General features: G+C 41.5%; 1 protein-coding gene across 4 annotated transcripts in view; it reads left to right on the forward strand.

Annotated features, from left to right (window-relative positions):
- ankfn1b (ankyrin repeat and fibronectin type III domain containing 1b) overlaps window positions 1–27,858 on the forward strand; it is a 170,350-nt gene that overhangs the window by 115,000 nt on the left and 27,492 nt on the right. For all 4 annotated transcript variants that reach the window (XM_042507254.2, XM_088070305.1, XM_088070304.1 and 1 more), the window contains 3 exons: window positions 6,363–6,485; window positions 26,195–26,414; window positions 26,683–26,890. In XM_042507254.2, the coding sequence (XP_042363188.2) occupies window positions 6,363–6,485; window positions 26,195–26,414; window positions 26,683–26,890 (551 nt within the window). The remainder of the gene's footprint in view (window positions 1–6,362; window positions 6,486–26,194; window positions 26,415–26,682; window positions 26,891–27,858) is intronic.

The raw sequence follows: 27,858 nt of genomic DNA on the forward strand, positions 1-27,858 counted from the left end.
AAAACGAATACCTACCCAATTAACAAATACTCGAACACCCAAATATTTGCGTCCAGCCCAAGTGATTATACACTGCAAATCAAAAGAGGCATGATGGGCGTGGCGTGTAACACAACAGCGTCAGCCACTTGTGTGACATATAATATACACATTGGCTGCACTTTCAAAATAACATCAAAAACAGAACATGTCAGTATCAACCGCTCACCTTCTCTATTACATGGCGGCTGATCTCATCCTCCCTTTCCCAATTTGTGGACATGTACGACCACCGTTGTTCTTCTTGAATTAGCTATAGCTGCCTTTTAAATCTCCTGCACTGTGGTGGCCAATATCGATAATCGATAATCAAAATGTCACACCTACCAACCCATGGCTTGTCCATCTTGAGTAGCCTGTGGGTACATTATAAACAGGCACACAAACATGCCAGGATGAGTGCCGATTAAAGAAACAAATTATAGTCAGTATTCCTTAAGATAAGATAGTAGGTCTGTGATGGAATATGACACAGATATGACTTCCCTTCTGTAGTAAGACAAGCAGTTAAGGTATGTTTCTCTAATACAGGCCATGATGAAGCATCATGACAAGTTATTACAGTTCATCCTGAGGGGGACAAGAGTGTGAGTGCCAAATGTCATGGCAATCCACCCCAAAAAACCCAAGTTTTTGATACATTACACTCCAAATAACAAATGTCACCCTCGTAGTGCTTCTAGAGGAAAAATGAGGGATCAAAAATGTAATTTGAACACAACATCTGGGAACCAGAAATGTCTGTGCTAAATATTAGGAAATCTATCCAAGGTTTACATATTTCTCTGGATTGAGTTTTCTACTGTTGACCCTCTGCCCTCTGGTTTTTATTTTTAGGTTTAGTTCTTTAGTGTTTTCTAGGCTTGTGGGGTTTTTTTTAACTGTGAGCTGCACAGCCCTTCAATTTCCTTCTGGATTAATAAAGTTAATCTAATTTAATCTAAATGATGATCACCAGAGCCGTCAGGATATCAGTGCTAAATTTATTGGCGGTCTATCCAATAGTTTTTGAGATGTTCTACTAAAAACAAAAACTTCAACAACGGAGCATAGTAGAACAGATTCAGCTCATGTGAAATCAAGAATAAAAAAAGTTCTTAGATAGAAGTGACATGATAAAATGCATCAGTGTACACACATTGGTTCAGTGGATGTGTTTTTGTAATGTATTTCCATAAGAACCAGCTTTATACATCAGATAGAAAAGACACACATATAAAAGAGATTAAAAAAAGAAAGTTTGCGCTGCAGAGCTGCTGTCCGTTGTGCACACATGCTGTGCAGCTTCGCTCAGTAAGTGATAGACATCCGTTCTGCATATGGTCTGCAATGGCTTAATATCCTTTGTGTGTGCTCATTGAGAGCAGGGCAAAGTGGCTGAGGTGTGAGATGGGAAAAGCAAGGGACATACAGGCGTGCTTACACTGGCTTTGTAGGACTGACTGGCAGGTGCCTCAGCACTTGCTGGCTCCTACAGTATGTATGCACTTTCCTGGTGATGGTATAGGTTTAAAGCTTCATATGTTGTGTGTGTGTATGGTATCACATGGCTTCAAGGTCACATCATAGCCTCAGTTTTCTAAGGAAAAACAATCAATCATTGGTTTCCTAAGCTGTAATCAACACCAGTAAAATGAAAGAGAAAATATAATTCTGGTGAGAGGATAATCGACTGGGATATCCTGAGTGGGCCTCCAAGGGGATTGCATCATAACAGTGTGCCTGCTGTGATGATGTTATCAGGGACAGCTGCATGGGGCGGAGCCAGGGGTCGAGGCTCTTGGGGAGCCAAGAGGCAGCCAGTTGCCAGCAGATCCCCTCCGCTGAGACCCACCTGCTTCACATGTCCATTTTTCCTCTAAACCCCTCAAAGGGATTCCCTGAGTCCTCTTCTGTGTCCACTGGCCCCCGTGTCTTTGAAGTCATGATCCTGTGTGTTTTCGTGGCATTGAAGTCATTATTCTATGGTCATGTTGTGTCATGCGTTTGATCCAAAAGTTTGTTTGAAGTTTTAAAGGGAACTCTTAATGTTACTATTGGGCATAGGCCAAACATATTAGAGATATAAACCAAGGCAGTTATTAACAACCAATGACGATACGAACCAGTAACCCCTTTAGTCTATTTATGAATCAGATACTCTCAGACCAGTGAAATGAACAGTTTACGGAAAGGGACATTAGCATCAATGGTTGGAAGTAGCTGGCGTGCACAGGGCAGTGCTACTAATTAAATTAAAAGCCCTTGAAGACGAAGAAGCCCAGCCTAACTTAATACCATCAATTAGGGGTTGCTCCGCCATCTGACTAAAATCCCACACCCCGTTAGTGTGATTCATACAGGAAAATATGCCTCTTTGTCTTCGAGGTCAACCAACGCTTTGGAGGAGCTGGCGTAGGGTCAGGAAACAGTAGTTGAGGGTGTAGGAGTGGGAACGAAGGCAGTAGGGCCGGGAGTTTGTTCTACTAGATAAGCCATAGCATGAGGTCATTTTGAATGAGAACTCGTGTATTTTCATCTCAGCTTAGGGCAACGACTTTATAGTTCAACAACTGGTCTTAAGATAAATGTGTTGTTGCAGCGTGAAGGAAAATACTACAAGAAGAAAATGCTTCCCCATAGAAAAGAAATATTGACCATACTGTCAGTGCTTTCATTCCAGGCCCACAATATTCAGTAAAAGGTTTATCTGATATTAAAATGAACTTTTTTTTTGCTTTGTTTTTTACTTGGTGCCCAGAGCACACTGATTTATGATGCTTGTCTGTACAGTATGTGGATTCTGCTCATTTTTAGAGAGGGAAAAAATAGAGTTTTGGCAGTGAAGCAATCTTATCACAAGACATTTTATTTTTATATCAGTTTGGAAAAGAGGAGAAAATGATCCAAGCAAGGTAGCAGAAAGCCCAGCTGGTACTGATCTCTAACTTTAAAAAGGGGTTCACTTTCATTTCCAAGGTCACAACAGTCTTTCACTCACACCTGTGGGAACATTTTCAAGTCTGTGATGCAAAAAAAAAGGTCTCCATTCAATTGAATAATTCTCTCAGATCTGATCGGTCTCTCATAGGGGTATTAGACTTGACAAGACACTTGCAAACCTTCTGTCCTCTTTCTGAAGTAAAGCACTCTCTTGGACAAGAGCTTATGAATTACTCATTCAAGGTCCTGTCAGACGTCCACATCAGGATGCCAAAACATGAGCATATGATGTGAGGTTTTGGCAGTTGAGTTGGGCACAACTGGACGCATCACCACACTGTCATTCGTCCATGTCACTGCACAGTAATCAAAATAACAGCATGAACTGTTGTGTACTATTTCGTCAATCCCGTTTTATCAAAGCCTTATGTGAACTGTTATTTCTGCAGCATCTTACATAAACTAACCTCAGCAACGGCAGTTATGGGCTTTGTTTTTGAGTGGCAGGGTGCACCCTGGTAGTCCATGCTCTCCTCAATCAAACCATCCCTACAGCGTGTCTCCAACAGAGCTCACCATGGAGACTAAAACACTTTTTGGCTCAGGTTGAGAAGAGATATATGTATGTGTGCGTGTACGTATGAGTCATTATTAGGGTTGTTTTATCATTTCATAATAAAACGGAAACAGCATGTGTGTTAGATTAGGTGAGCGAAGAATGCCGCACAATGCTTAGGCATCATTTTATGTAACCCTGTGTCATTTTTTTAAAAAGTGTTCATGCAAGAGCAGTTGGAAAATTATTCAATTATGCACTTTAGATTTTTTTCCCCTGCCGTGCTTGTCTTACCATAAAGTTATCCATTGATTTGTATTTTTGGGTACGTTTTTATAAACCTTTGCTTAACCCTTTGAAACATGGATTATCACTTTTCTTATGCTTCTTTCAGATGAAAAAAAAACAAACACGAAAAGGCAATGAGTAGCTTGGTAAGAAATGTCCCAAAACTTGAAAGAAATTAGCAGAATTGAAAAAAATACTTTTAAAAAAGCAAGGGAAAATGTTCTACAGAACTATATTTAAAATGATCAAAGTTATATATTTAAAAGTATTTTTATCATTTTTTTTTCAGGTCATTTACCTGTTGTTTTTGTTTTGTTTTTATTTTGTACTTTCCCCTTTTGTTTGTATGTTTGTTTTTCTTTCTTTTTTTGTTACAAATATTAAGTAATTTCTAGCTGACTTCTGGGTCATTTCTTCCTTTGCTGCTCAGTACCTTTTTCCCATGTTTTAGAAAGAATTCAGGCCAATTTGCCCGACTTTCAAAGGGTTAAAGAAATAGTGTTTAAAAGTTAGGGGAGTGTTGTGTCTCCTAGCAGTGAGGATTGCAAGTAGCTATAACTTCTCCTCGTTTGAATTCTTCACTTCTTAACAAGTGTTCATTGTTAATGAGGTTTTTAGCAAGTCGAGTTATCCGCAGAGGTCTCTTTCATTCTAAAAAAAAAAAAAGTCCAGGTGATTAAAACCGCTAAAAACACTGAATAAAGCAGTTTCAAATTACAAATCAGTGCTTTTCCAACGCTGCATTTCTTAGATGTGCCGCTAGCCCAGCACCTGCTAATGTGTGCTCACATTTTGCCTCTGAAAACTTCAGGGGACTTTTACCAGGTGCCAAATTATCAGTAGAGGTCTTGTCTCTAAAACAAACAGACCCGGCCATTTAAAACAGTAAAAGCAATGAATAAAGCATTCTTGTGGTGGAGGAGCTGTGAATTATGGTGGCTGAAGTGAAAACGTGAATGGCCCTTTTTGGAGCCAGTGTTTGATCTGTCATGGCGGTGAAACATGGCAATCTCCATAAACGACGAACCGCTCCCATAGTAGATAGAAACGGCTCATTTTAAGGTAACAAAAACACAATCATCTTATTTTCAGATGATTATACAACAAAGAAAACATACTTATTATGTTATTTTCCATTTCTGCCAATATATCTCCATAAATCCTACACACTGGACCATTAACAAGTCTTGTGAATTTTTACATCACATATTCCTCTGTGCTCCAGCAACATTCCCCTGCAAGCCTGGCTCTTTGATAGAGAATATTATTACATTTTGATTAGTCCCCACTGTTACCACAGCAATATTGCAATGCTGAGTCTCATCAAATGTGTCCCGGGCTGGAATGGAAGAAATATTACATTTCCTGTTTTTAATTTTGAGTAAAAAGTTGAGCTGGGACATTGGCAGCCCAGTAGAGGAGATTAAAATTTGTGTGACTTCACTTTTTTTTTCCTGTGAAAAAGATTTGGAGAAAATTAGGCAGGAAGTATGCGGCTTTCCCTGAATCCTAATGTGTCCTCTGGGAACTGCAGCATTGTTACACTGTTTATCAACTTCATGGACTACATTTCCACCGAGTATTGTGATTTCTGCAAAACTGAGTTTAGTTTTAGGCAAAAGGGAATCAATTTTACTGAGACATTTGTGTTCTCCAGCAACATCAACATTCACTGAACATTTTTAGGTTTTGGCAGAGAGAATGTCTGTAGTACTATAGATGATATACCCACAGCACAAATGTCAAACCCTCTGTGTGTTTTTTTATCAGCGTATTCATAGAGAAAGCTGAGAAAAAGGGCACTGTGGTTAACAGCTGCTGAACTCATACGCAAGAATGTATAATGTCAGAAAAGCGAATATATTTCTTGAGGTTTGCCAATGCTATAGGCCAGTGTTCCAAAGCCCACCCCTAACACTCTGGCCTAACCTTATGGTAACCCCAACCCTAGAGGCCTTTGCACACTTTTTTTCACCCTAAATTGTTGCATGTCTAAAAATAAACACGACCTCATGTTGTGTCAATCATGTGTGAACACTAACTTCAAAACTTTTGTCCATCATTAAAGCATTTGGAATAAGTTTGATTTTCTGCACATTTTGCATTCACCAAAAGCTTTTAGAGAGTTGTTTCACCAACAATCAGTGAAGGAAATGTGGCAGTATGATACATCAGTGACAAGACAGAAAAGCAGACTGCAAAGTATCTTTTCATAACTCAGGCGGCTCACTTTTGACAGGTCAGATAGTTAGATAGATCAGGAGGATAATGACTGTGTATTGACAGAGAAAGAGTGGGGACAGAGAGGAAGATAGCTTGGTCCTTTAATGCAGCTGCGGTGCCAAATGCAAGACGCAGGGAGGTACCTCCAGTGGAGAGAAACATGGGAGCAAATATGTCTTGTTTTGTGAATATTTGCAACTACGGTAATAGAACAATAAAATGTATTGGACGCAGTATACAAGGTTTTTTTCCCTGCATATTTTTTTCCTCTCTTAAAAATCAGGAAAAAAAAGACTTTTTTTGTTGATCCATTTGTTCTTTTTCTGTCCCCAAGGTCAGAGTCAGGGATATACAAATTCACCCATCGCCTGTCCCTCAAAGAGCGTGTGGCCAAAACAGAGAAGACTTCAACAGACAGACCTCAATCCTACAGGAGACGATCTCTTAGTGTGGACTGGTAAGACTATCTCATAATTTACTTAATCACATTCTTTCATGAACCCTAAAAGGTTTTGATGGTGTCTTTGGCCTTAAGTTCTTCAGAAGTGACACTATATACATGGCTTAGGCAGTGGTTCCCAACTGGTCCAGTCACGGGGGCCAGATTTCTCCTTACTCATTAGTCCACACATTACAAATGATCATATATTCAGTTTTATTTCACAAATTGTAAACAACACGTTGGCATGAAACACAAAGAAATAAAAGAAATTGAGAGAATAAACAGAGGCTGCACTTCAAGAAAAAGTTCTTTGCTGGAATTTACTGTACTCCAAAACAGAGTGTTTTTTTACAAACTTGATACATTCACAAGTCACTTGTGATCCATTCAGAAAGGGGCCATGAAACACTTTTAGATCCTGGCCCACTAGTTGGGAACCACTGGTTTATGATTTTCAGACCATGCAGATTATGAAATAAGACTTAATAATAAATAACCTGGTATCTTTCCATGATCACAACTGAAATCCAAAAAGTAACACCCAACAAGAGAGAGACAACTGCAACTGAACCTTGCATATGAACCTATGATGTGTCTATGTACAAAGTCACGGCTGAGGTCGATGAGGACTGGGGGCGCTGATGTTTGGGGCGGGGGCAGAGAGCGGGCGGGGTGGTGATAGGGTCCTGCTCTGTCTCTACGTCTGGGTTTCGTTGAAGAGCGCCAAGCAGCTCCAGTGGCGCCGGCTCATCTTGCTCTTGTAAAGCTCCAGTCCTCAGGCAGCCGATGAAAGGAGTTTGAAAGCTTTCCATCACGAGGCTGCCTTCCCGTCCCCACCCATGGGACTCCTTCCCAGTCTCCCCTCTTGTTGCACAGCCTCCACTCATTTATCTACCCATCCATCCTGCCGTCTGTCCATCTGGCATCCCCCCTGAGCTTCCTGCTATGTATTCTTGGCTCTTCCTTTATGCTTCTCTCACCGTTGGGAAAATAGCCCCGGGTCAAAGCGGATCTTACACTTCCTTTGCACTTAATATTGTCAAGTAAAAAATGTCCAAAAAGTCACGGGTCTAAACAGTTTCCAGGTTTCTAATTGGTGTGCGGGGACTACAGTAGCTATTCAGTAGAGTTACTTTGCGGTCTGTGGAGTTACAGGTGTGGGATCCCATCGAATGCTAGGACCTGGTGTGAGGTCTTACGAGGTCTTTTGTCGGCCTTACGAGACCTACTGTGTGGTCTCGGACTGACGTTGCGATGTGTGGTCCGCCAGCAGAAATGTGGTGTTAAGTGTATGAGCGTCGGAGTGTACGTGCAGTGTGAGGTCCTTTACTTTAACAGCTTCATGTTTTCCTCCCATGTTGCCGGAGAGGGGACCTGGCCTTTAAAGTTCAGGTCCTGATTGATGTAGTCTGGTTTTAATGAAACACAGTGGGTAGATTGGACATGCTCATTTATGAGAGGGATGAGGGGGGCTCGGCTACAGCTGGAATTCTGACTTTCTCCAGGGCGAGCCGCCATTATGGGAGTGTGACCGGTCTTTTGTGACATAATAAACAAGGGACCCCAGGAGGAGAGATTCAAGGTTGAGGGCTGAGTCATGCTACTGGGAGGTGAAACAAGGTCGGTCGAGCCCCCGACAAGACCAGCACGGCTCCTCTAGTATGCACAGTCATCAACGTGGTCAGAAGGAAAACACGAAAACATGCCATGAATCAGTTGCATTTTTGGAATTGTTCAACATTTATGGCACTTCCTATGGTCTGTCTAGGCAATCTGTGTCATTGTTTTGCTTACAAGTAATTATCATAGAGCTACGTGTATTTTCCTAAGTGGTCAGTAAATGTATCATGTTGGAATGTGATATTTAAGTGCCATGAGGCCCGACCTAGTTTACAGGCAAAAATTACAGCAGTGAATTGCGCTAAAACCCTTTTATTATGTGCAGGGTTCCCACAGTCTTGGAAAATCTCGAAAAGTCATGGAATTTTACAATCACGTTTTCCAGGCTTAAAAAGGCATGGAATTAATCAAAATCGTTGAAAGTTTTGGAAAAGTCATGGAATCATGGTGTGTAATTGAATCGTTACAATAATCTTCCTTGAATAACCTTCAGTGTAACGTAACATAATTTTCTATAGCTTTCAGCATAACGTAGCTCTAACATGTATCGATGTGTGACAATGTTTTGTTGGCCATTATGAACATTTAATCATTTTCTCCCTGGGTTTGTCTCTCCTTTCCTTTATGCCAGCTGCTGAAATAATTTTTTGAATCTGATATGTTGAAAGAGGCTGGGTCAAGTAGGGCAAGAAAAAAAACATCTTATTCTGGGTCCTTAAAATGTAATGGAAAAGTTTGGGAATTTTGTCCATGAAAATGTGTGGGGACCCTGTATGTGACTCATCAAGGACTGTGATGCATTTTGCACATGCAGAGAAGTACAGTTCAAATAGTTACCTGTTGTCTAAGAACAGTTAATGCCTCAGTGAATCATTTTTTCTTGAGACAGAGGCTGTAAAGCTACTGGAATGTGTTGATGAAAGTAAAATGTCGAAATGTAGCATTACCCACCAATATACGCTTTCAAATTAAAGTTTAATTATGTTTATCTGTGGACCCCCCTCTTTTCATTCTTAAAATCAAAACTTTTAAGAGTAAAGCAACACAAGGATCATATTAAATACCAGGCTGGAAACCTACCAGCAGCCCTCTGCAGTTAAGCCGTCTCAGGTGGCTTAACACCATAACCATCTATTTAGTGGACCATTGCCGTTTATGTCGATTCAAGTCAGATACCCAAACAAACTGTGACCATTAAGGGAATTCTAAGCCAAGGCAGCCCATATACAAGCTTGAAACAGGAGCTGTTTTGTAGCTTTATCAAAGTCCGTGAGAGCTGGCAGGGCCTTGGGAAAATGCGATAATAAAAGATAATGGGAGTGTTATTGTTATTGGTAATCATAGTAAATGGCCTCAAGGGTATGGGTGGAGAAAAGAAGTAGAAGGAGGGGGTGGTAAATGGAAAATAAGAGGGTATATGCTGCATGTTGAGATTGCTGAAAAAATATTGATATGTTTTTTTTCTTTCCCAGGAAACCATTAATGTAAATAATTACAATCTAGGCGTCTGGGTAAAAATGGTGGCCTGATGAATTGAATGAATTTTTGTTCTCTAATCCTGAATTAAAAGTAATTCTTACTACTGGTTTTCTAAAAGCCATTTGAGAACCTATTTCATCTTACTTCAGCCCCATACTGCTCCTGCATGTAACTGAGAGAATTCTTTGCATTATCACATCATAAAAGAACAATAAATCTTTTCCCTTTTTTCCTGTAGTGCTGTTTATCAGTCTAGATTGATTTAATCTGAGTTGCTGAGTGATGTAGATATTTGCCGCTTGTGTATAATGGAACTAGATTGCACTTGGCTTGTGGTGCTCAAAGTGCCAAAAAACACATTTAGAAAAACTCAACAGCAATGCCTTTCTCCAGAAATGATTCAAGGTAGTTACTCAAGATAATCCACCTATCTACCCACGACTGGCACTTGACAAGTGTTCATTTCTGATCCTGGCTGTAACCTCAGCCCGTTCTCATTCTGAACATGTGAAATACTGCAGCTTTGACAGTGCTTTTGGCATAAGATCACTACACCAAAAGCCCCCTTTCACATAATCATAAAACATCGCTGGACAGCCTCAGCTGGGAATGCAGCCGGACAGAAGTTGGTGTTATTATACACTGCCTTTGCATGGTACATGCACGGGCACCATCACTTGAGAATGCAGCTGGTAACAACCTACTGTAAGGAGCACGAGGGCACCTATAGGACGGGCAGGAGGGGAAGTGGATGGGTCCAACAAACCCTAAAGTTTCATGGTTTTCATGTTCCATCTCAATGTGATGTTTTTTTTCTACACAGCAACCATGTTCCTTCTTTCCCTAATCCTAACCATCTATGACTTTGTTGCCTGATCCTAACCATCCGTGCCAGCATGTGTGTTTGTTGGTGTTCCAGCACTATTTGCCATGTGCTTGTGTTGCCTTAACATAACCACATGCAACCTAATCCCACCACATGCTTGTGTTGACATCTCGGTAGCAGCATCCCAGAACATAAAGAGCAGACACAGGGGGATACGCGTAATATGTAGATGCCGAAATCCACTGCAAAGCAGCAGTATGTGACAACCTGGGATAAGAATGTGAATTATCTTAAGTAACCAGGTCATGTATCTGGAAAAAGACATTGCTGCTGAGTTTTTTTTTAAATCATTTTTTCAGCACTTTGAGCTCCACAAGCCATGTGCCATCTAGTGTCATTATATTTGAGAGAAGGCAGACATCTCTGCTGCTGATATCTCCAACACTCGGCAACTCACACCAAAACAATCGAGATTGATAAATTGCACTTCAGGTAAGAGGAAAAATGTGTATGTTTAATTTTAGGGTGAACTGTCCCTTTAAGTTCAATATCTAAACTAATACACTCAGCCTAACTTAGGTCTGTTTCCCACTGCCACGTATATTTATTGCCTTGTTTCCTGTGCATGACGTTGACAGGGGAGACATCCAGCAGAGTCTGAGAGTCAATACTGGGGCTATAAAGGGACACTGGTTCTATTCCAGCATAGGGCCAGTAAATAAGTCTTTATTTCCATATCCTCTCATGGTGACAGAGAGGCAGTTCCAGCCCTTTGCCAAAACCCCTGAGTACAATGGAGAGGCAGCCATGTATGTCGGCCAAGCAGTTTTTATTTCCCTTAACAGTTCCCCCGCAGTACGCCTGGAGAGGAAACTCTATACATAAGTACTTAAACATCAACGTGTACCGTAGCATTCGCCACTCAAACCATATCCACTTCATAAATAAAAGTTGAAATTTGAAGTTGCTACCACACCAGTTAAGTGTTTGATTGTGATGTGTGTGGTTATGCAGTATGTGCCGGTGGGTTTAAACCCTCTCCATCCCCTGAAGGCCCCTCTGCTCTGCCTGGTGCCACCCTGTCTTCAGGGATAACTCAGAGCTGACAGCACTCTAAGGATGACGTCCTAATTTCATGCCAGCAGTGAAGCGCCAGCCATAGACAATGTATTAACACAAACACACACACACACACACACACACACACACACACACACAGACAAAGTGGTCGAAACTCATGTCTGCATGTCTGATTTTCTCCTTGATATTCATGCTCACACACACATGAGCAAACACAGATTGTAGTAGTTAGCACTGTGTTGAGTTGGGTGTGTAAAGGGGAATGGGGGTTACCAAGTGCTAATCCTTATGAATTGTGCACAAAGGCAATACGAAAGAACATAGAGAAATCACTAAAAGTCTTAGTGGAAAAAAGAGGGCAGTGCTCAAGGGGCCTGGGTGTAAAGTGGTTTTGGACAATGTGCCACTCGCCTCATTTGGTTCTAATTTGATTTAATATTCCTGGCTCTTTCTTTTTCATCCTCGCTTTAGATTTTCCTCCTTTCTTCTGTGGCTGAGAGCTGTCAGTTCAAACAAGAAGGACAAATGAGGAGGTTAAAGATCCCAATAATTTTTCTTTTAAGTACTGCTCAGAACATACTGTTAACGATCACAACAAAGGGAACTGTTCTCTGATTGTACTGGAATGTCTAACATTTTACTCCTGCTTTCTGTCTGCATATAAATAAAGTTACTCTTAGAGTGTGTGAGACACTTAAATGCTTCAAACACATGCAAAGGTGTAAAATACTATTTGATTGATATACATTTCAAAATAACATAGAAACGAGATGCAATATTGGGCTGGTAATTTTTAACTGTTTCGCTGAAAATACGTGAGAAGTCTTGTAGTTATTTACACATCACATGTCAGCAAGTAGGCAGCAGGAAATCTGAATCATTTATCAGTGTGCAGGTGTTACTCTTTTGGTCTTGGAAAATACACACCATTATTTTCATCAGTGTTCCACAGTCTTATGTTCAGTCCAGAGACTAATAATGCTTTCATTTTTTAAGCCAACATTGACAAGAAATCCTCAGGTTTTTGAAAAATTATGGAGACTTCAACACTCCATGAAAACTGAGCAAACTCCGCTGATGAAGATCATGTAATATGAAAGCGTCAGCAGTATTAAATGGACATTGTGGTTAAATTATACTGTTAACTATTTCCAGGGTGCTTTCACACTGGTAGTTGGGTTCCTTTGGTCGGGACAAAGGGAAAAAAAATTATATATTGTTGAATTTAGTGGTGGTGCAGTTTTATGTTGACACTGATTTTTTACAAATGATACAACAGGAGTAAATATAAAGTTATATGGATTGACAGGTAACCCATTAAATGGACAGTTCTGGTGATTCTTATTCTGTATCATCAGTGCATCATCAGGATCCTTATGGGGAAATTAAATTGCGTTGAATAGCTGATTATATACATTATTACAGACAGGCGGACACAAACACAGACAGATATGCAAACACAGACGCACGCACACGAAGACAGACACACAAGAGCTCTATGTGATCAGAACAGGGCGGAGGAACAGAATCGCTTTCTGACCAGCACAGAGAAAGGTGGCTGCATAACAGTTAACATATTGGGGCACTTCCATGTCCAGTGTGAACCCAGTGTGAAAGTCTGATAGCAGGCAGAAAACCACATTTCCAAGCGGTCCTGGTTGAATTCTTTTTTCCACACGGGGGTTTAACTGACAGTTTTCGCACCAGCCTAAATGAACGTGATTACCCAGGCAAACAAACCTGAGTTTGTTTTAAAAGGACTGTTTTTTCCCCCGTTAAAGGGTTTTTGGGGGGAGTTTGTCCTTACCTGCTGTGAGGGTCCAAGGACAAAGAGATGTCATATGCTGTAAAGCCCTGTGAGGCAAATTGTGACTTGTAATAATGGAATTTATCAATAAAATTGACTTTTGTGCTGTTTAATGACACTTAGAAACAAGTTTAGTTTTTATTGACAAACCCTTTGAGGATATGGGAGAACATTTTCCTCAGAACAGAAATGTTTATTCGCACTGTTTAAGTTTGGACTTCAACTGCTTCTTGGCCTGTAATAATAATTTGTTGAGACTGCGTTTGTTGGCGAGATGAGAGACTATAGATTCCAGTCCACACAAGGGAGCAGAATTTCTGCTTACCTCTCGACTTTTGGATAGGCCCCGGGCTATTCTAACACACACGCACACAAACACAGAAACATAGGAACCTGCTCACTTTTGTGCCCATTCACAAATACATGTACTCACATAAATTAAGTAGATCACTTAGAACACTTATGTGCGCACACCTCAGACATGCATGCACCCACACACTCTCACTCTGTGTTCTTGACTCTGGATGCTGTGGGCCGCACTAAGGGAGATTTATGAGGCTGGCTCCCTCTTGTCCTGTGTGTCTCTGACTTGATACTCTGGTTTCCACTCCAAACCTCAACTCAGCACACAGACACAGAGAGACAGGGGGTGGGAATGGAGGGCAGTGAGAGAGAGAAAGAGGGAGGGTGGACTTAAAGAGAGAAGTAGAGAGTGTGTGTGTTGAGGGGGAGACAGGGGAAAAGGGGGATGTCAGGGAAGGCTGAAATAGGTAAGAAGAGGAGGAGGGAGAGAGTGAGAATGATTGAGACTGAAGTAGATGAAATGGAAGATTGGAAAGATGATGGAAGGAGACAGCTAGAGTGAGTGACAAAGAGCTCTGAAAACTGGACTGTGGAGTTGGAAAGAGAGAGGAGTGATTATGAAATAAAGTGCATGGGAGGAAAAAAGTTAATGTAGTGTGTGTGCGTGTTTGTGTTTGTTTCTATTTGTGTGTGTCTGTGTGTGTGCAGATACAGACAGCCAGTGGGTCAGAGGGTTAGCATGGCTCCATGTGTTGCTTATAAGCTGATAAAAGACAACTAAAGCTGGGGAAACTACACCCTTCTGCCTACTTTCTGTGAATGTTTGTGTGTGTGCATGTGCAAGGGTTGTATTCATGGTCAGAGGCAGAAAGAAAATCGGCTGGGGACCCAAGAGGCTTGTGGTTTGAAACTAGTCTTGAGAAAATGGTTTACAGATTGAGATAGGAAGCTCAGGTAGCACAGACCTCCACACCTACGTCAGTGCACTCAGCATTAGAAGAGAAGAGCTGTGAGAGCCGAGTTTCACTTACTGATGCCACTCCTGAGGAAGTTTTGCTCATTCTCGCTCTAAACTTTTCTTTCAGTCAGCTGCCACAACCTCTGTTAACTTATCATCATTAACCCTTTGAAATCTGGATTGCCTTTGAAACCTGGATTGTGCTCAGACAAACAAAACATTTAAATCTTAAAACCCTTAAAACCAAATATTTATTTTAATTTATTTAAAACTTGGGGAAAAGGCATGCAAGAAATTGGGAAATGGTGACTAGAAAATGACCTGAAAATTAGTTTAGGAGATAGATAAAATTGTTAGATTTCTTTTTTAAATAGAGGGAAATGTAAAACTCTATTTGGAAGTATAATTGTACACTTAAAATTACAGAAGTATGTATATGTGTGTATGTTAGCACTTATTTTAGTTCCTAAAATAATTGCAATTTCCTGTTTATTTTTTTAACCTTTTTTGGGGGCTAATTTTCAGGTCATTTTCTCTTTTTCTTTTTCTTTTTTTCCTACTTGTCTTCATCAGAAAATGCTAAATTTGGAAAGTGGCCTAATTTGGAATATTTAGATGAGATATGCTCTTAATCAAATTCAGAATAGTGTCATATTAGGAATAATTGGGAATATTGGTGTGCATGTAACCATAGCCACTGACATTTATTTACTTAATTATAAACTGTCAACACTATGCCTATTCATTTGGCAGCCAATTATTAATTCTGCCTAAAATACATAAATCTGATATACATGGTGTATATGCATGAAAAAATATATAAACTGCATGAATTGTCTGGAAGTTGCTAAAAAGCCATCTTGCTTTCTTCTAGTCTCTGGTGAGTTATTCACGTGCAGTACTGATCACGTAGGATCAGTATAGATCGTTACAGCAACACCGCTAATCATATCTTTCACGAATCAACATTTTCTTAAGTCACGCAAGTGCCACCATGCTTAGCCGCTTTTCAAAATATCTGAGCTGCAGTCGAATAAACAATGTTTGATGTCTTTTCCTAAACACTTTTTCTTGACCTCAGTGAAAAATGTCATGTGGTGTGTGGGAGAGAAGAGAGAGAGAGGGAAGTAGATACTGATAGAGATAATGTGTATTGTTGGTTTTTATTACTGCCCTGTTGTTATGGTTCTGTGCATTAATAGATCTTTTTTATACTGTTTCTGCATTTTGTGATGTGTCTTGGTCAGATTTGTGTCTGTCATGTTTTTTATTTCAAAAGATAGAAGATAAACTGCTGGTTTTTTTTTACTACTCTCATTTGCATTCATTTAACATTTGTCATTACCATCAGCTATAATAAGGTTTTAAATAGGCTACTGAAACTATCTGGTATTTCCTGGTTTTAGAAACCAGCCCAGTTGAATTTGTAATTGATTAGCCCTGGTCTACACCTTTCTTCCATTTTCCTGATTGAAGTCAGAGCTCTATGGACCATAGATTTATTTCAGTTTATAGGTGTGCAAGTGTGAACGTGTATAATTTTTGTGGGTGTGCATGTGAGCTTCCAGAAATAAGCTCCTGTATGTCTGCGATATGATGAAGTTTACAAACACACACACACACACACACACACACACACACACACACACACTAATGTCAGAAGAGTTTGTGGTATCATGCAGTGAGACACTGCAACACTTACTATCCAGTCATTCAGGAATGTACATATTTGTGTGTGAGTATGCACTTTATCCTTTTTACAAAGGATTTATCATAGTCAGGAGACTAACCACCCGCACCCCACCCAACCACCTCCCTCCATCCCTATCCCAGATAAACAGCCGTGGGACTTTAAACATGGCGCCCGGCCGGCGTGTGACTGAGAGAATGGGCCAACTGGTGGCTTCAGTGGCCAGGGGTCGCCCCCGCCCCTCTCTTCTCCCTGGCTGGGTGGGTGGCATATGGCGGCCCAAGCAGGGACCCCTTTGGTGTGACACACACTCTGAGAGACACACAGTAGGCCTGGAGCCACCCAGGCTGGGCCCACGATCGCCGTGGGAGACATGGTGTCACCAAGCCTCTGACAGAGGAGGGGTTGTGTGTATGTTTGTGTGTGTGTGTGTGATCCCACCTTAGAAGCCCCCCACCCCCACCCCCCATGAGAACGTCGGCCACTGCCCGCCACCACATCCCCATGGTGACTCCGCTGTTGTCTCTGCTCATCAAAATTAGAGAGATTTACCTCTGCGTGCACACACAACACATGCACACACACAGAGCCAACAGGTGGCAGGCCTTGCTCGGCACAGCAGGCCCACTTCAAAGGTTAAACATACAGCGGACCGCCCACTCTTTCTCTGCCGTTCTCCCAAGGGAGAGAGGGAGAGAAAGTGAGAAGAAGAGGACAAGATAAAAGGGGAGACGAGAAAAACTGTCCAAGTAGGATAGAGATAAAGGGCAGTGGGAGCATGCTCATGTGGGAGCATGCAGTGTAAGCATATACCTGGTGTCCACAGTTTGTTCCCCAATTATGCACACAGCTCACACTTCAAAGTGAGTATGAATTGAAAGCATAAGTAAAAACAGAATGCCTACAGGGTTCTCCAGTTCAGTTATGTTTGACTAACTGTGACTAACAGCAGATGTGAGCAAACCAATATAGGCACCAGGGGTCTTAGCGCAGCCTTAAGCATCTCACAATCAACCAATGTTCTGGGGTTTTGCCGCATGCATCACACACACGCACCCACACACATCCACACACACACAGATGAGAGAGGTCAGAAGAAAACAGTCAGACTCGCTCAAAGCTTACGGCAAATAAATATTACCTCAGGAAAGCATTGATATGAAGAACACCATCTCAGCACCCTCAAAAAAGAGGAAGTTGAGGCTATATGGCGCACAGTGGATTACAAAACCTGGGTGACTCAGTGGTGGAAAAATATTGTCTTGATGGTGTAAATCTGGAGTAAACAACAGAGTTCGTGGCTTTATCCTGTCTGGTATCAGTTGTGCTGTCTGCTGCATGTGGTGCAACAGGCTGGGTGATGTTTTCTCAGCACTTATGAGGCTGCTTATCAAAAGAACACCAATTAAACGCCGCAGTCTGTGTTGATAATCTTGTTGATCAGGTACATTGCTTCTCGGCCAGTCTGCCATTTCTCAAATGCACATCTGGTAGGATAATCCATTGCACTCTGGAGGCCCCTTGAAGATAAACTGAAAGGGGATGTTTTTAGCAAATGTGTACCGCTGAAACATTAATACACTCGTGCACACACTTGATACTACATCCTTTAATAAAATCGTATCCGTAAAATGTGACCCGTAAGAGCTGTAAGAGTCATTTTGATTGTCTTCTTGCATATAAAAACCATGTGGAATGTCACAGGGTTGCACATGTGTATGTTTTAATCAGTGAGCGTACATGTGTATGTCTGCATTTGTTGTGTTGCCATGTCGACGCAGTGTGCGTGAGTGGCTGTGGGTCACAGTGCTGGTGTGGCCTCATGTTGCCTATAAGCTGATAAGAGCCAAACAGAGGGGACGGCTATATGAATTCTAGTGATACAGCCCCCCCATCTCTCTCTCTCTCTCTCTCTCTCTCTCTCTCTCTCTCTCTCTCTCTCTCTCTCTCTCTCTCTCTCTCTCTCTCTCTCTCCCTCTCTCTCTCTCTCCCTCTCTCCCTCTCTCTGCGTCCAGCAGCCTGCCTGCTTCCAGCCTGTCTGGTGCCAAGACTCAGATTTCAGAATTTCCTTCTACAAGCCACATTTAGAGCAGCCAGCGTACTCTGTGTGTTTGTGTGTGTGTGTGTGTGTGTTTGTGGGTGTGTGCGTGTGCGTGTGTGTGTGTGTGTGTGTGTGTGGGTGTATGCGTGTGCGTGTGTGTGTGTGTGTGTGTGTGTGCAACTTTCTCCTCTCACTGTGTGCCTCTATGACCCCCACCACCCTGTTTTCAACTAGGCACTGTCCTTCTGGTGCCGCTCTTTGCCTTTTCTTCATCTCTCTCTCTATCTCTCTCTTTCTCTCTATCTATCAGCCTACCTCCAATCCTTTGTTTGTTTTGTGGGACTTTTGACCCACACAGACAACTGATGCCATACAAGTCCACTAATATGAATTGTCATTTGTGCCTGCGTGCAATAAACACGATTAGACACACACAAACATGCAGCAGAGATTTATGTATTCTCATGGCAGTAAACTAGCTACTGGTGAAAAGTTTCGAAAAGGGGGGATCCTGTCATCACACAGCTGACCCAAGAGACCTTATGGCACACTGTGATGTGATGGGATGGCATAGGATGGAGTTAGGGAAGGAGATGGAGCAGAGGAAAGGGCAGAAGTAGAAAGGTGGCAAAAACCAGACAGAGGTAGGCCACCAGGAAGTGCGCTGTGCTTTAAAGCCATTTTTCTCAGTGGCCAAACAGTGTAATTACACCATCACGTGATGTCCTGCAGCATAAAAAACACTTTTTCCAATTGACTTATATAATGAATGAGATGTCTATAAATTAGTGGATACTTTTTTTTTTTTTTTTTTTTATGCAAAATTGTTTCACTATCAGGATTTGATCCATTTGGTGTAATAACATTTGGAAAGTCTAGAAGAGCTGCATAATTAAATAATTTTATTTAGGACTGCCCTTATGAAAGTCAGCGGCTAGAATTATCAGCAAAAGACCCTCAGTCATCTGTATAGTGTACTTCTGGGGACATTTTGGTCCCCAGATTTTGCTGCTGAGTGAGTGCTCTTGACTTTCACGATACTCTTTGCTGCTGCGGACATGCAGGAGTGAGTGAGAGACTGCACCGTAAAGGAAAGAAGTGGTGAAATTACAGCTCACAGCAAGTTAGTATGGCACAGCCTCTGGCTTTTGTTTGATATCTAGTATTGGCAAAAAATTTTGTTTTTCCTTTGCGATCCATTGTTAGACCTGTTAGCTTGTTTACTATATGATGTAGTTACCACTGTCACACTTAACATCCTGCTAAGCCCATGCAGACTCTAAAACTTCACATCGAAAACAAAATGAATTGCAAAATCCGATTTGACTGACATAATTCTGAGTCAGGGACAGCCTTAATTGTATCCCCATTCAAGTAAGCAGAGCGCCAAACTGTAAGTTAGCTGTTCAGCCAGTGGAAGTTGGTCGCTTGGTGTAACTTGGCCACACTCAGCTGCACTTGCCCATTGTAAGTCACTAGTGTGCATGCTTAATCAGCCTCACAGTACAGTAGTAGTGGTGTTAATCCCCAGATCATTTTGGTAATTTTATATGCAGCAGTTGATGCGCCACAAAGCAAATCTCATCTCATGCAGTATCTAATTCTCTTAAAACATCCAAAGAAGGAGGCAGAGGGTGTTACGGAGGAAGATAAAACATAGAATTAACAGATTTTGGCCAAGAACGTTGTTGTAAAAGTTGTCTTTTACACAGCTCAATGTCTTGAAGCTCTTTGGGACAAATATTGCTTTCTAGATGTCCATATATGGTTGCATTATTGTTACTTGAACATAATTGTACTGTCGTTCCTCACAGTCAAACTATCTTTCTTTGTGCTGCTGTAGCTAATCTGGGCAGCAGTCCATGTAATGTCTTTCTCTGGCACCTACATGCACATATGCGCACACTCACATAAACACATGTCTGTAGGTACCCCGCTATGCAAAATAACATGTAGACTCTTTGTCCCTGTGTGTGTTGTAAAGACATTTTCCATTGTTTATAGTTTAGATTAACGTTATCTATATTTATAGAAGCAGGAAACTCTGGCCAAGAACATTTTTGCTGCTCACACTAAAGTTCCCATTTGTCTTAACCATTTCTACATTACCGAGTAGGGCTGAACAATCCCCCGAGTTACATCAACAAATGTCAAGAAGGCGCAACACCATATGACAGGCAGAGAGGGGGAAAAACAAAAGCAAATTATGTGTGAGAGATAGACAAGGGAAAAATTTGAAAAAAATGAGGGGAAACTGAACCAATAGAACAGAGCAGGTGTCTTGTATCTGTGGATGATTTCATCGTTAGCTCACCAAAATCCTTAGATCTGAATCGGGACTTTAATCTTATTGACAGTTGAGTCAGATGTGTGTGTTTCCGTGTGTGTGTGTGTGGTTACTGCTGTACTGCTGACAACAGGTTGGATGGAATCATTCTTTTTCATGGTTCTGACCGTGTCATTATATGTTGCAACATAAACTGGGAGTCGTCAGACTAAGCAACATTTTCCACTCTCTGTCAGTTTTCAGATTTGCTTTGAAGTGTTTCTGAGATTTCCCTCTGCACACAACTGTTATGAGCTGTTATGTGCATACTTGTGGCTGCCCTTTAACTTGCATAAAAATCTCAGAAATTCTGCGATGCCGGAGCCAACATTTTTCTTTTTTTTACATTTTCTTAAATCTCAGGTTTTTCCCATTTTGGTTTTTAGTCAGTACATGTCTAGACTCTGTTGGCGTATTTTATAAGTAGTCTTTGTTTACATGTGAGTCACTGTCTGGAAGACTAAGCTGTTTGTGTAAACAGGCCGATATAACTAATAAAGCGGATGCTGTGTGTGTATGCTTGCAGTTTAGGGGTGTTGATTGTTCATCGGGCTGATGCAGTCTCACTGTAGCAGGCTGTGTGTATTTGATGTGGTATTGATCAGAGGCCAAACATGACGGCTGAGCTTTTGGTAGAGACTTTGGTTTCCCAGAAAAACTGCTTCCTGTTTCCCAAACCTGGTAAAAGTGTAGGAGATTGTGTGGCATGGGCCCTGTGTGTGTGTGCATGTGTGTATGATGTTTTTGAGCTTTTGAATCTTTAGTCACTGAGTATTAGAATACTGCTAGACCCTAGCGTGATACAGCCAGCATTGTTTTAAGCAATAGCTATTCTATATTTACCTCGCTATATGGTATTATTTATTTTTATTGAAAAAGTCTAACGATCCTGTTAAAGTTACCCATCTCAAAACATGAGGAATTCACAGGAAAAGATGTGTGCATAAAGTGCCGCTTTGGCATAAGTGCACGATGCCAAAAGGCACTTTTCGCGTCCGCATGAAATGCCGCTGGACGATGTCAGGTGAGAATGAGGCTGGACAGAACTGGTCGCATCTTAAAATACGCAGGCGAATAGCACCTGCTGCATACACATGATATGCACATGGGAGCAGTCACTTGAGAGTACAGCTGGATGGAACCTGTCACATACGCATGAAACACAGCAGGATGTTCTCAGGTGGAAACGCTGCTGGTAACAATGTAATATAAGGAGAGCAAGGGCGCTTAGAGGGCGGGCAGGAGGAGAGGTGGAACGGTCCCATAAACTCGGACTTTGATGCAGGAGTCCAGTGTTCGCTTCCTGCTTGATTGTAACGTTTTTTTTCTACCCACACCCCTGTACTTACAAAGTCACACATGGTTAGATTTAGGGCAGCTAAACCTAACCATGCATGACTTTGTCACCTAAACCCAACCATCTGTGCCAGCATGTGCGTTGGTTGACGTTCTGGCATTTGTTGACATCATAGTAGCAGCATCCCAGAATGTAAACAACAGACCCAAAAGGATACCTAAGATATAATATGTAGATGTGGAAGTTCACTGACAGACTAGTTTGGATAAGAATGTGTTTTTAAGTTTTTCTCACTGATATCAGCCAGAGGCTGTATATAAAGATGGCCCGACAGCACTCCATAGCAGATGGGACATGGGCCAAACTAAAAAATCAAAGTATATGGTAGTTCTTATCACGCTGATGTATTTTCAGGTGTTTGTTTTTCTAAAAGTTGTTTTTTAATTAGTTATTTAATGCTATAAAAAGGGGCTTTGATTTCTGAGATGGCAGCACCCATATCTGTGGTATTTTGGATACATTTTTGTACAGTTTGAGTAACTGGAGACACGTTGCATTCAAGTACAGATAATATGCTGTGGCTTACAATGTTAAGCCATCACTGAGGTTAGTGCTAACCATAGTTGCTCATCAAATATGCGTCGATAAGACACGATTATTGTCAGCATTTATTGACAGGTGATTGTGTCTGCAGTTATTGGCCACCAGGGCCACTGATAGGATTGAGTAATAACAGCATACATTCATCAGAATGGTCATCAATTTGGATATAGTAGGCTATGTAGTAAAAAGCTGTGTTATAATGGCAGTTATTTTTTTTATCATCAAAAAATTCTCTTTCTGACATCCCGTGTATGACAATTTATTGCTTTTTCCTTCTTTTTTTTGTTATGATTGTCTTTTATCTTTAGGGGGCATGTCATTGGGGAATGACATCCCAATCTCACATGTAGGATGCAGAATCTCTTTGAAAGTAAACACACACACACACACACACACACACACACACACACACACACACACACACACACACACACACACACATCCCACACCATGTTACACACTCCCTAATGTCGTCAGAGAGTGATGGGGCACCATCCTGCCGACAGAAAAAAGTTGTCTGTTCCATCTCAGGCAAATAACAATAAGCCTGGGGCTGGATTCCAATGGGCTTTCTCTTTGAAATGGGATACCGGCACACGCATTACAAATATATCTCTTGTTTTATCTTCCGGGCCAGGCCCATGGAAAAATTATTCCAAATACCTGCCGCGCTTTATCTGGAACCCTGGAATAGGTTAGGCCCAGCCGGGAACACGAGGATGTCTAAAATAAGGCCTCTATTACGGGATGGAGTGGAGATGGATGGGACGGAGCGGGAAGGGATGGGGATCGGGGGTATTTTAGGTGTATCGGCCCTGTGAAAAAGGGCTTGTTGCGGGGGCTTGGAGCTGCTTTAAAGTCTACTATGTGGGCCGCCGTCAGCTGTTGTACAATCTGCATGTGTTGGGGGAGGGTGTGTGTGTGTGTGTGTGTGTGTGTGTGTGTGTGTGCGTGCGTGCGTGCGCGCTCGTGTGGGCTCACACGTCCATAGTGGAGAGGGAGTATAAATAACATTTTTCCTACAGATGTTCTCACCTCGACAAATCTGTTCTTGGCCTGTGTGATACTTCTTGGCATATGGCGTGATGCACCAACGTAACTCAACCTTTGTTTGCTTTCCTCAACCTCTCCCAGCCTCACTCATTTTTAAGAACAAAATTTACATTTGCATTATTTTACAATGAAGTTCTCCAGAGTGACTGATAATAAGTGAGCGTTTCTCAAGGACTTAGCAAGGACATGTGGCCCGTGACTGCTGCAAAGATTCATGATCTTTTGGTTACTGCAAAGTCTTTTGATGAATAGGTTGACAAATGCTAAAAGATGTAACTACTTCCATTCAAATCATACGTGGTAGTCATCTTCATCTCATTCTTTTGAAACATATCTAAAAAATGTTATATAACCTAGTTACTCATTACCTAATCACTGTCTTACAGTTCACATACAAACCTTTGGAAGAAATTAATGAAGTATGGAGAGGCCTTGTTGGATGTGATGCTAGAATAACTATTTCAGAGAGATTCTTCGATTGTAGTCATACTGCAATAAAAATAGGAATCAGGGGAGAATTAAAGCAAGAAGATGGGGCAGGGGAAAAAAGAGATTGTGGGAGATGTTGGAAAGAAAAGAGGGGCAATAGGAAGATAAGGGTGAAAGAGCGAAAGGCCAAGAGCAAGGGGAAGGACAGAGCAGAAGAGAAGAGATGATAAGAAGTAAAATAAGTTCATAAGATGTCAGAAGACTGAGAAAGGAAAGCTGTTGAAAGTGCGTCCTTGAGGAATCCATTTATCTCTCTGCCTCTGTTTGGTGAGACCCATCACGGAGTCTGTCACCATCACCTGTAGAGTCCTGCTGACATTTCCTTCAGCAGTCAAGTGTGTGTGAACACCTTATACCAGACTCACCCTAGAAACACACTGTCATCTGCATAGTTCCCATGGCAGAATGGAGAGGACCGGCATAGTCGTCATACCAATGATGCCAAGACACCAGTGGCAAGAGATGCAGATCTTTTTAAAACTTATCAGAAAGATATGATGTTACAGAGCAGCTCTGGCAAAAAAGGCTAGCAGGCTGACATCGCCAAGTCAGAATGGCTCATTGGCAACTGTGACTGATAATGCCAACATGGTGCCCATCTGGCAGATCACTGTAATTTATCACCATGCCATAGTTCAGTGGTCCTCAGCCAGGTGTTTGGACTTTTGTCCCAAGGGGTTGAAAATCATTTTTTGGGGTTGTGGTAGAAATAGGATTGAAAAAAACAATTTTTGAACTATCTAAACATGTCTGATAATCCCACCAAAGCCAAAAAGGTTTAAAAACCAATACGTTTCAGATCAGCTGTTTGTCCTACTACAAATGCGTCCTTTGACAGCATGGTCATCAGTGAACATTTCTTTGCTTTAACTTCTTAAACTCTGTTGGACCAATCACTGGCTCCTGCATTTGCTGCATTGTTCAGATCCATTGAAACTTATTTTGAATACTTTTAGAGATTCCAAAATGTTCTAAAGCTACCTCAGGAGACCTGGAAAATTGTGAATTTTCACTGAAATGTTGGCGAAGCTCCAAAGTAACAACAGCAAGTTGTTTGCAGCCAAACTTTACTCCGTTATTTAGCCCCAAAATTAAAATTAAAAAATAAATTTTAGGTAGTCTAAACATTTCACCTACATTTTGGTCAAAATTACCTATTATGTCAAACCGTGATGCCTTGGTGCTTAAAAACTCCTGTAGAGTAAAAAGTTCCTTTTCTTAAATCTTCTTAGTGTTTTTCAACTTCTTTCATAAACGGAATTAAAGACCAAAATTTATTTTAAATAGAGTGATGCCTGTGTGCTAGTCAACTTGAGCTGCAATGATTCATACCTACATGTTACACCTCACTCCCAATTTATGCTACAAAACCTTTCAAATTTGAAGGTCCATTTAAAATGCAAAAATTATCCAGCTCTCCTTCTGCCTTGTCAATGCCACTGCAGCCCCACCGCGACCCCATCTGCAGGCTCGGGCAAGGGCGTGAGGGGTGGGAGTCTGAGGTAAAACGCCAAACTCTCAACTCCGTTCTGCTGTTGAAATAAACATTATAAACATGAGTTGTATGACTGAAATACAAGGTATTTCTGTCACTTAACCAAGCAGCTCGCTTCCCTTCCTTTCAGGTTTCTGTCCATCCCAGCTAGCACCCGATGTCAATATGACATCAAAGATGTTTGGATCTCTTGTCAGACAGACGTCAAATTTTGTTTGGAAAGAAAATACACTTGACAATATATTGAATGTCTCACAATGCTAGAATTTCACATTGTGTGGAGATTAACATTATGACACTGGATTTTGTTCTCCATGATTTACAACTAAGTGTCTTTATTCTATGTAAAGATGATGTTGGCAGAGGTTGAATTTTGGTAACTTAACACAGCTTACTTAACCAGCAAACTATCAAATCTGTCATCAGTAGTCTGGCATAAGACGTAGTCCTGACATTGAATTCCGGTCACTCGACTTCACAACTTAAACTCATCCAGATATCAACAACCATTATTGCCCCTGGGTCCAGTGATCTTTGTGAGAGGTTTAAACTCTTACAGTGGATTCAATAAGTGATCAAGCTTCACAGTGTCCTGCTAAATCCTTTCCCTCACCTACAGTATCCCTCCTGTCTCTTACCCACCCATCTCTCCTCCAGGGCTGACTCTGCCAAGATGACGCAGCCCATGAGGGGGGACCAGGCCCACCAGCCGGCCCCAGCCCGCAAGTCGGCCAGCCTTTCCTCGCCAAGCGCGGCTCGCCGCCTATACCGCAACTTGTCTGGAAAGTTCCGTGTGGGCACCAACCCCCCTGCCCTGGAGGACAGTGTGGTGTCAGGACGGGGAGGAGACAAGGAGAGGCTGCGCAAAACCACCATAGTAAGTCACAGTGAGACAGAGAAGGAAAAAATAATAAGCCCAGGAACATTGTAGTCTAAAAATAGAAAGAGAAAACATATAGACTTGGATAGTAGAGAACCATAGGTATTAACATCATACTGCCACCCATCCCACTGTTGTAGAGCTAGACAGTAAATATATTGGGAGAGCATTCGTTATGTGGAAGAGGTGCAGTTCAGTAGCCCAAGGTATCACAACGTGAGCTTTCAGTGCTATTCTTATTGACTGCCTGTTCTTTGCATCACAGTTTCAGAGTAATGAAGCATTGTTTGAGGCAGTGGAGCACCAGGAGCTGGACTTGGTACAGTTGCTTCTGTCCCAGTACAGTCTGGAGGAGCTGGACCTCAACACCCCAAACAGTGAGGGCCTCCTGCCACTCGATATCGCTATCATGACCAACAACGTGCCCATGGCCAAGCTGCTGCTGCGAGCTGGTGCCAAGGAGAGCCCCCACTGTGAGTAGAGGAACACAACATACCTGAATTATTTACTCGGTCACATGGGGGTCATTTGAATATTAATGGAACCAAGCAACACTACAGTTCCTGGAGTACGCTGCACAACACCTACAGTAGGTGCTGTGTAATGTGCTTGTGATGTGAAGAATACTCTGTTGAGCACACTTCCTGTGTAGTTGCATTTGATTTGGTGATCAGACATCCAAAAATCCTCTTTCTGGAGTGTATTTCATTTTCTGTAATTGATGACCACTGTGGAATCAATCTAAAACATTCACATTTACAGGGAAGTCACTCAAGGTTACCAAAAGTTAAGTTACAGTCATGCTACTGTTATTATCATTATTATTCACTTTAGGAAGTTTCACACTAGAAAAGCTGTACAGTATCGTCATATTCAAATAAACTTCCTCAAATGCACGAAAACATTTTTCATGCTAGCTTGAGGGTTTTTTTTCCCCTTTGTTGTAAAAGAGTTGATGCGCTTAATGAGAAATAGAAATGCTTTTGCCGAATAAGTTCTGAAATAGTGAACATTTAACTCATTGACAATACTATATTCTTCGTCTCCGGAGGCTTCAAAACAGAGCTCCACAAACTAGTGGGTAAAAGCAATGCCAGTACACTAACTCCATGCCACATGAGTTTAATGAAGACAATGTTTCAATACTACTTGGATCTTCATTAGGTCAAAATGGCCTGGTCAAAATTTTGACTAGATGAAGATCCAAGAACAATCAAAAAGTTGTTTTCATTAAACTTGTGTGGCATATAGTAAGTGCGCAGGCGTTATTTTTTCCTCATGTAAACTGTTTTTTGATAGCCTTGCTCTTGTGTGATTTGTGCATAACTACTCTCTCTCAACACAAACCACTGGGTGACTTCATCATAGCTATATCCATTATTTTATACAGTAATTGATGCTATTGTTACAGTCCTTTTACTGAAATAGTTGTTACATAAAA

The sequence above is a fragment of the Plectropomus leopardus genome, chromosome 19 (assembly GCF_026936395.1).
Source record: "Plectropomus leopardus strain MGB_pleo_1.0 chromosome 19, ASM2693639v1, whole genome shotgun sequence".
NCBI classification, from domain to species: Eukaryota; Metazoa; Chordata; class Actinopteri; order Perciformes; family Serranidae; genus Plectropomus; species Plectropomus leopardus.